The 9,358-nt window shown below is 42.3% G+C and overlaps 1 protein-coding gene across 3 annotated transcripts in view; it reads left to right on the forward strand.

Annotated features, from left to right (window-relative positions):
- The window catches only part of UBXN2B (UBX domain protein 2B), a 69,088-nt gene extending 62,849 nt beyond the window's left edge, over positions 1-6,239 (forward strand). Inside the window, exon 9 of one of the 3 annotated variants that reach the window (XM_073631664.1) lies at positions 1,435-5,320. In XM_073631664.1, the coding sequence (XP_073487765.1) occupies positions 1,435-1,543 (109 nt within the window). In that variant the 3' untranslated portion in view covers positions 1,544-5,320. Of the gene's footprint in view, positions 1-1,434; positions 5,321-5,412 lie in introns of those variants that run through there. The other 2 variants (XM_073631665.1, XM_073631666.1) reach the window with 2 other exon arrangements.
- Positions 6,240-9,358: the final 3,119 nt, after the last annotated feature.

The following is a 9,358-nucleotide window of genomic DNA, read 5'->3' on the forward strand; positions in this document are numbered from 1 at the left end:
AGACTTTTTCTGCTTTAGCTTTTTATATGAAATTGTAATTTTAAAGGACTAATCCACCCACAATTATTTTCTTGATTTTTTGGTGGAGTGGAACTAGTTCGATCTCCAGAAGGACTCTTCTATTATTCTACAATCTACACCATTGCAAGATAATTTCTTCCCACCCCACAAGCTCTGATAAGCCTCTATATTTGATATAATCCTATAGAGATCCTTATAGTTTTTTTTTTTTTGTTCTGTATTCCATCCTTTGTGGCAGTTTGTCTTAATGGTGTAAAATGTATAAAATTTTCTTTAAATAAAATCTGATAAAAAAAATACTCTAAAGGGTCTATTAGAGGGTGCAGGATACTATAAGCAGTATTATTTGCCCTTTAGTAGATTCTCTGTAAGAATATGGGGAGACATCAGGCAAGTGACAAAGGTGGCTCATTGAGGGTAGGAAAGAGATTTTGCAGCTGTGATCCTGAGATCCTGTAAAGATTAGACCATGAGGATTTCACCCAAATGAAAGAAATGCAGCTTAGATGTAGCTGTGATGTAATGTTAGCATTGCTCTGCATTTTCCTTTTCATCCAGGCTCTTACATATGTTAGGGTTCATTCACACAATGATGCATGTTGCAGTGACATGCATTGACGCACATTGTGTGTTTTTTTTTTTTTTTTTTTTTTTAGGGAGATACCCTTTTAATTGAATGAAATGGCAAATTACATTTTTCCACTGTATTCTGACAAGATAAGGTTTTTTTTACTAAAGAGGTAGAGGCTTTTCACTTAACAAAGTCAAAGTTAACTGTGCAAAGTGAATGTTTGTTAATAAGGTGAAGCTGTGTTCATTTGAAATACACACATGGTTTGGGTATTCCAAGTGCAATGCTCTTCGCCTTATTCACTAAAATTAACTTTGCAAAGTGAACTTTCGCTTTGCAAAGTAGAGTTTCTCACTACTCCTTTAGTAAATCAATCCCAATGCCATGGAGTGAACAGACCCTATTATAGACGATGGATTTTCTGATGTTAATGCAATATACACACTTTGGAAAATAAATGCATGACAGCACATCTGTATAGGAGCCCTCAATGTTGCATTTGTCTGACATTGCCAAGCTTTATTAGAAAGCCATTTCCTACACCAGCTGGATCTTTGTAATTTATGTTGAATAATGTTGTTGCATGTTTTCTTATGCACTTTATTACTATTAGCTTTCAGTGAAAGCCTGGTAAAAATAATTATTTATGATTCTGTTTAGTAATGTGCTTATTTTATTTTATTACATGAGTTGATTTGTGTTTTTAAGCTGAAATCTAAGGGCTCATGCACACAGATGCATTTAGGCATATACTGCAAAAATGTTGTGCTTCTATGCCTGGGATTTACAGGTTTTGGCAAACTGCCTGCATAAAGGGACATTCATGTGTTCCTCTCCATTAGTAACAGGCGTACAACCGCAGAGTCTAACAGCCTGTCATTGATTTGTACGGGAAGAAAGAGAGGACAGATCTCTGGTGCCGCACATCCACGGAGTCCTATGGTGGTATGAGAGAGACAACCTCAGCCTGGGCTCCCGCCAGACCACGACCCCAACACGTTTCTCTCCGCCTCCCTATTTGATTTGTACAGGCTGCTGGTCATGGCTGTACACCAACACCTGTGACTTCCGTTTGCAGAAATATGCTGAATTCATGTGGTATATACCTCAATGCGTCCAGTAGACCTAAACATCCTAGGGCAGGGGTAGGCAACCTTTTTGAGCACAGTGTGCCGAAAAATGTTTTCAAAGAAATTGAGCGTGCCGATTTTATAACAAAAAATTTCAACTTCACACTCTCAGTTACGAAAAGGATTTTTTATAAAGTAAATGCTGTAAACTACTTTAGTAGTGAGAAATTGACATCCTGCACTCTCATGTCTCAGATTAGTCCCAATTCCTGCAACTCCTCACCTCAGATCACTGTCCCCCTTGCTCATCTGTCCCACCACTGTAACACCCTGCTCATCTGTCCCACCACTGTAACCCCCTGTACATCTGCCCCACCACTGTAACCCCCTGTACATCTGCCCCACCACTGTACCACCCTGCTCATCTGCCCCACTTCTGTAACCCCCTGCTCATCTGTCCCAACAATGTACCTCCTTTCTCCTCTGCCCCAACACCGAACCCCCCCCTGCTCATCTTTCCCACCACTGTAACCCCTTGCTCAACTGCCCCATCACTGTACCCCCCCTGCTTTTCTGTCCCATCGCTGAACCCCCTTCTCATCCCTCCAACCACTGTGTCTCCTGCACATCTGCTCCACCACTGTACCCCCTTGCTCTTCTGTCCCACCACTGTAACCAACCTGCTTATCTGCCCCATCAACGTATCCCCTTTTCTCATCTGCTCCACCTCCGTATCCCCATGCTCTTCTATCTCACTACTGAATCACCTTCTCATCTGTCCTAACACTGAACCCATCTGATCATCTGCCTCACCACTGTAACCCGCTTTCTCATCTGCCCCACCAATGTACCTCCTGCACATCTGCCTCAAATTGTTTCCCCTGCTCTTCTGCCCCACCTCTGTTCCCCCTGCTCTCTTTCCCCACCACTGTAACCCCCTGCTCATCTGTCCTACCAATACACTGCATTTCACATCTGCCCCACTGCTTTCCCCCCTGCTTTTCTGTCCCACCACTGAACCACCTTCTCATCTACCCCAACCCTAAACCCCCCTGCTCATTTGGCCCAACACTGAACCCCTCTGCTCATCTGGCCCAACACTGTACCCCCCTGCTCTTCTGTCTTGCTGCTGAACCCCCTTCTCATCTCTTCCACCACTTTATGTCCCTGCGCATCTGCCCCACCGCTGTACCCTGCTGCTCATCTGTCCCACCTCTGAACCCCTCCTGCTCATTTTCCCCACCGCTGTACCCTCCTGCTCATCTGCTCCACCGCTGTACCCTCTTCTCATCTATGATATGCGTGATATGCAGAGTGGTGAAAGGAAGCAGAGGTGAGACACATCTACCTGTCCTGGTACGCTCATCCTGCTGATCCACCTCTCACATCCAGCCCACGTGCTTGTATGTGATGTCACATACAAGCATATGGAATATATGCGCAATGATGAGCTCAGGTCAGGGGCATTTTCTGAAAGCAGTGGGACTGTGTGCAGGATCATAAGTTGGGCCCACCCAGCTGAGAAAAAGTGCGGCGCTCTGCGCCACAGGAAAAGTTGGGTGTGATTTTCATTGCGCTGAATACTGGCTGTGGCTTAAAGGGACACAGGGTACAGGGGTTCAATAGTAAGTAACGCAGGGATTCAAGAATAATTTAGTTCCCATAATAATTAATAATAACTAAGTTCCCAGAAGCTCAACAGTAATTCCACAAACTGTCACCTGATTGGGGTTTTCTCAATCACAGTGAAATCCCTTCTTTCTGAGATTGGTAGTGGCAACCAAGCGAGTCATCTTCTTCCAGATGGTGGGCGGGGCTAGCAGGACTGTGATTGGCTTTAGCAGTGGCCAATGATAGTCCTCTTCCTCCTGGAAACAGGGACCGCCCCCCAGCAGAACTGCATCCAATCTTTTCCCCATCACAAAAGCTGACGATCACAGCTACAGCAAAGTTAGAGACAATGTTTCCATATCTACAATATGTGGGGGCACAGTGCCTCCCCCCCAGTGCAGGTGCGGCGTGGGGAATTCTGAAATTGGAATGCATTAATGTCTCACTGACACTTCCCTGCGCTGCTCTGCTGATGGGGAGGGAGTCGAGTGCCGGCAAAAGAGGCTTTGTGTGCTGCTTGCGGCACCAGTGCCGGGGTTGCCTACCCCTGTCCTAGGGCATGTGCACTCTACACAGTAGCTATTATTCATGCAAGTTTTTGTAGTACATTGTAGTTTATATTACACTAATGGTCTTATTATGGCCCCCTTATTTAGTAAGATAGCACTCTAAAGGTGAATGCTGCTTGGTTACCTGTTGCCCTTTGCTTTTTAAATAAAGGCCACATAGAAGAACCCAGAACGTGCAATGTTTAAACACATCATTATAGGCCCTTCATTCATAGTTCCAAGAAGTCTCCACGTCTGGTAATGTGTTCTAACAAGGTAAAATAAGCCTTTAACATAAAATGGAAAGTGTTTGCATGACATCATCACCTTTAGATTGCATGACACTGTCGTTACTATTACTGAGCTTGTTTGGATATTTTTGATATTGTATATACCATCTCCTGGCTGTAAATGCACTGCACAATGTCACAGTCTGCAAATAAGCAAAGAAGATGTCTAATGGATGAATAACTATGACTACGGTTTACATTTAATTTTTTGCAATAAAAGCAAATATTATTTTTATTTTAGACACTGTATTACAATAAAAACACCTTAAAATGGTCATATGCTTCCTTTTTAAGTTTTGGCTGAATAGCCATGGGGCAGCATGCTAGGTGGATTGTAACTGAAAAAAATTGAAAAGGGCATTAACACCCTAGACGCACCTAGGTGCAAGAAAATGGGGGCACTAAGGCAACTGCCAAACATGAGAATTAACATAAAACATATGACATAAAAAGTAAGTGTATTTCTAGTTCTTGAGAAAAGTCAAAAAATGCTGTGGCATGAAGTTCACATTATGGCAGCATCAGCACTCTTCCATTTATCTCTTTTTTTATCCTGGTATTCCTAATACTATGAGTAAACTAAAGAGATTTATAAATGAGTATGTTAACTCCCTGTGTGTGAGAGGAATAGGTGGCTTGGTAATACAATCCCTGGCAAAAGGTATAGGATCACCACTCTTGGAAAATGGTCATTCAATTGTTTTAATTGTGTAGAAAAAAAACTAATCATAGACATGCCTCAAAACTATTTTCATTTAACATTCCAACCTTCTGGCTTTAAAAAACAGTTAAAAAATAAAAAAAGAAAGAAAACTGTAGTCAGTTGCAACTGTTTTTGCAGATCAAGCAAATGAAAAAAATATGGAATCATTCAATTCTGAGGAAAATGTTATGAAATCACTATGTACTTTGCAGTTCTAAAACAAACCTCTGCATCAGATTACATCCTGAAAAACAATGTCATCATCACCAAACTTCCTTTAAATTGATGGAATAAGAAAAGTGTCCAAAATCTCAATATAAACTTGTGCATTTGTTAAAGATTTAATGACTGTCATCTCCCCGTTACCGTTACCTAACATGCAACCCCATATTATCAATGGTTGTGGAAATTTGCATCTTTTCCTCAGGCAGTCGTCTTCAGACATTTCATTGGAACAGCACCAAACAAAAGTTACAGCATCATCACCCTTCCCAATGCAGATTCGTAATTCATCTCTGAATACCACTTTTATCCAGTCATCCACAGTCCATGATTGCTTTTCCTTAGCCCACTGTAATCTTGTTTTTTTTCTGTTTAGGTGTTAATGATGGTTTTCGTACAAATCAAATGGGAAGGTTGTTAAAGGGAAGCGTAGACCAAGGAAGACATCAAAGCGTCAAGATAGAAAAACTTAAAGCAATATGCCTTAAAAACAGAAAATGTACAACAAAACACATGAGGAACAAATGGTCAGAAACTGAAGTCAATGTCTGTGACCGAGAACTGTAAGACATTGGCTAGAAGGAAGGGGATTTACATACAGAAAAGCCAAATGAAAACCATCAACACCTAAACAGAAAAAAAGCAAGGTTACAGTGGACTAATGAAAAGCAATCGTGGTCTGTGGATGACTGGATGAAAGTGATATTCAGAGATGAATTACGAATCTGCATTGGGAAGGGTGATGATGTTGGAACTTTGGTTTTGTGCCGTTCCACTGAAAAGTATGAAGGTGAGTGTCTGAAGAAAACATGCAAATTTCCACAATAATTGATAATATGTGGTTGGCATGTCAGTAAAGGTACCGGGGAGATAACAGTCATTAAATCTTCAATAAATGCACAAGTTTATATTGAGATTTTAGACACTTTCTTATTCCATCAATTGAAAGGATGTTTGGTGATGATGACATTATTTTTCAGGATGTAATCTGATGCAGATGTTTGTTTTAGAACTGCAACGTACTTGATGATTCCATAATATTTTCCTCAGAATTGAGTGATTCCATATTTTTCCCTTTGCTTGATCTGCAAAAACTGTTGCAACTGACTACAGTTTTCTTCTTTTTTTAAGTGTTTCTTAAAGCCAGGATGTTGTAATGTTGAATGAAAATAGTTTTGAGGCATGTCTGTAGATTTTTTTTTTCTTTACACAATTAAACAATTGAATGACCATTTTCCAAGAGTGCCAGGGGTTGTAGCTACCCACCTGAGTCTTTTTAAGGCTCATAACTCTACAACCCATTAAATCATCAGTCTCTCGTAGTATGCATATGCAGGGGATTGGGATACAGGGTATGGGGGGGTGGGACTTTATAGGTGCAATTAATACAAGGACATACCGAACTGAAAAAAAATTGCAATTTATTAAAGTTACAAGGGTACATAAAAACAATATTATACAATGAACAGCTTTATGGTCATTCAAGACATGTTATTGTAGCTCCTATAGTTGTTACCACATCTTAATCCTACATGTTTCGCCGTATGGCTTCCTCAGGACAAACATGGTTTTGTGGCTACTATATGAATGAACAGAAAGCAAATTATAAACAATACATTCAATGTTATATAAATAAATACCAACATTATACATAACATATACAATAAATGTAATACATGAATGCATCTTATCCATTGGCAAGAGTTCCCTAAATGGAGTCATACCTCAACGATAGAAAGTAAAATCCAGTTATTGACAAGCACACACAAATAGGAGTCTGTCTGAGTGTCCAAAAGAAACCCAGATGTAGCAGGTTTGAACTGGCCAAAATGCTGGATCTCCCGCAGGGAGGGATAAAGCGTGAAGTATATATACACATATCAATATACAAGAAAGATAGTCTAGAGATTAATCATAAATATTCATAATCAATTGGTTTATCACCTTTACTATTAACTAATCCTAAATTATTCCATGTCAAAACAACTTACTTCTATATCATCAGTATAAGGGATGCAGGGAGCCTGGTTAAACGCTAGATGGCACCAAACATTCAAATAAGTCCCAAATGGGGCTGAAAAAACTGCCAAATACAAAGGGAGAAAGATTGGTAAGTTTGAGCATAAATAAACACGCTTGCTCTGCCCAATGATGTCATTAAAGCTAGACAGAGAGTTTACCTGTGCACAATAGAACCCACCTGATCTGTTAAGCATCCACAGCCCATCACATCAATAGATGAACAGGGCTGAGATGGAAGGAATGGAGAAAGGCAAACCAACACCTCTAACAAAGAGAGGGGTGTGAACAACGTACAAACAACAAAGTTTCCACAGAGTAGTTTCAGCTTGGTATTTTCATAGCACAGCTCACCCTGGGCCCTGGCTTCACAAAGTGCAAGGTCACAGTCCCAATAATTAAGAGACTTAAAAATGAATGTGCGAGGCGGGGTGCCTGAGGGGCACAGCAGGAATACGATGCGCACGTTCCACCACGAAAAAACATCCAAGAAAGTGGCGCAAGGCAACAGAGTGCGAAGCTGATTTTCAGGGAATTGAGGAGGGTCCGAGGGCCCTCAGCACCGTCTGGAAGACTGATAATGAGAAGATTCTTGCAGTGATTCCTGTTTTCGCCATCCTTTGCTCTAGGACTGCCACCTGTCGAGGATTCACCCAGACGGTCCAGTTTTTTGCATCATGTACCCAGGTTTAAAACTGCCAGACACCCGGACACACATTGGCGGCGCAAGGTGGGTGCTTGGGGTTGCTTAGGCACCCTCATAGCACCCCTAAAAATCAGATGCCACTACTTGCATATGTCGTTTTTTTTTGTACCTGCATATCTTCTGTTGATGTCAGAAGGCTGTAGACTCTTTTTATTCCTGTGGAGGGATATAGCTGCCTCGGTCACTTAAGCCGATAATCTTTAGTTAGACCCAGCAGGCAGGTTTCAGAGGTGGATTGATATACAGCTTATTTGCTGCCTCCTCAGCCAATGAGAAAGCAGTGTACCCGCCTCCTTCCTCAGCTCGCCTGGTTTGACTTCTAAGCTAAGCTGTATCAGGAGGAGCCAGCATTTGGATGGAAGGGGGAGTGGAGAGGAGTAGAGAGGACACAGCCTTCTATGGGGAATGGACTACAAGAGGCAGACAGATCATTCCTCTGCAGTGAGCCCTTGACTTGTTTTTCTGCACTTGGTCTAAAGAGAATCAAGCAGCATGCCAGGATGTAGACAGCAGGCTTGTTTCTACAGTGTGAGATACAGAAAGTTAGAGGAGCAGAAGTGCAGCACCCGGATAGGATGTCAGTGTTGTGTTCTTTCCCTCCATACATCCAACCAACCATCACTCCCTCCATCCATCCAATCATCCCTCCCTACAGCTATCCCTTGCTCTATCAATCCATTCCTCCATCCAACCATCTATTCCTTGCTCCATCCTTTCAACCCTCCATCCAACTATCTCTCTCTCCATCCATTTCTCTAGCCAACCATCCCACCATCCATCCCTCTATCCAACCATTCTTCCCTAAGTCCAACCATCCCACCTTCCATCCAACCATCCTTTCATCCAGCCATTCATCCCTCTAACCATCCCTTACTCCATCCATCCAACCATCCCTCCCTTTATCCATAAGAAAAGAAAAAGGAGGAGAGAGAAGAGCCAAGCCAATCCTTTAAACAATTTAGGAATTTATTCAGTATATAAGTATAAAACAACACTAAAAACTTGCATGAAAAATGTTGGAGCACTTGCAGAGTGCTAGAGTGGGTGGGAGCTTCCACGTGCAGTGTCACAGGACCACAGGAGGACCGCTGGAAAGTCTCTTTTGAACCTGATGAAGACATCGGCTGTGTGTCTCTGGGTAGGAGTGGTCCAGGGCTGTCAAACTGGGGAGCCGCCCACACGCTGTTTGATCAATCAGAACGTGTTTCGAAGGCACGGCCTCGCCTTTTTCATCATGCCCTTCCCACCATCCCTTGCTCTCTCCATCCATCTATCCCTCCCTCCATCCAACCATCCCTCCATCTATCCACCCCTCCTTCCTACCATCCCTTCCTCCAACCATCTCTCCATCCAACCATCACTCCCTCTATCCAACCATCCATTCATTACTCTTTCCATCCATCCATCCCTCCATCTATTCATCCCTCCCTCTGCTTGCTTTATCTTTACCATAAACATTGCTAGTGTCACAATAGTGCCCTCACAGAGTTTCCCACACTCTAGAAACAGGCCAGGGCTTTTGCACACCAACTGCCTGAGCCCATTCAGTGTAATTGCAGCCCAGGTGCAGTGTAAAGCCTGTCAATTAAATAAATGG

Source organism: Aquarana catesbeiana, linkage group LG05 (genome assembly GCF_042186555.1).
Source record: "Aquarana catesbeiana isolate 2022-GZ linkage group LG05, ASM4218655v1, whole genome shotgun sequence".
NCBI classification, from domain to species: Eukaryota; Metazoa; Chordata; class Amphibia; order Anura; family Ranidae; genus Aquarana; species Aquarana catesbeiana.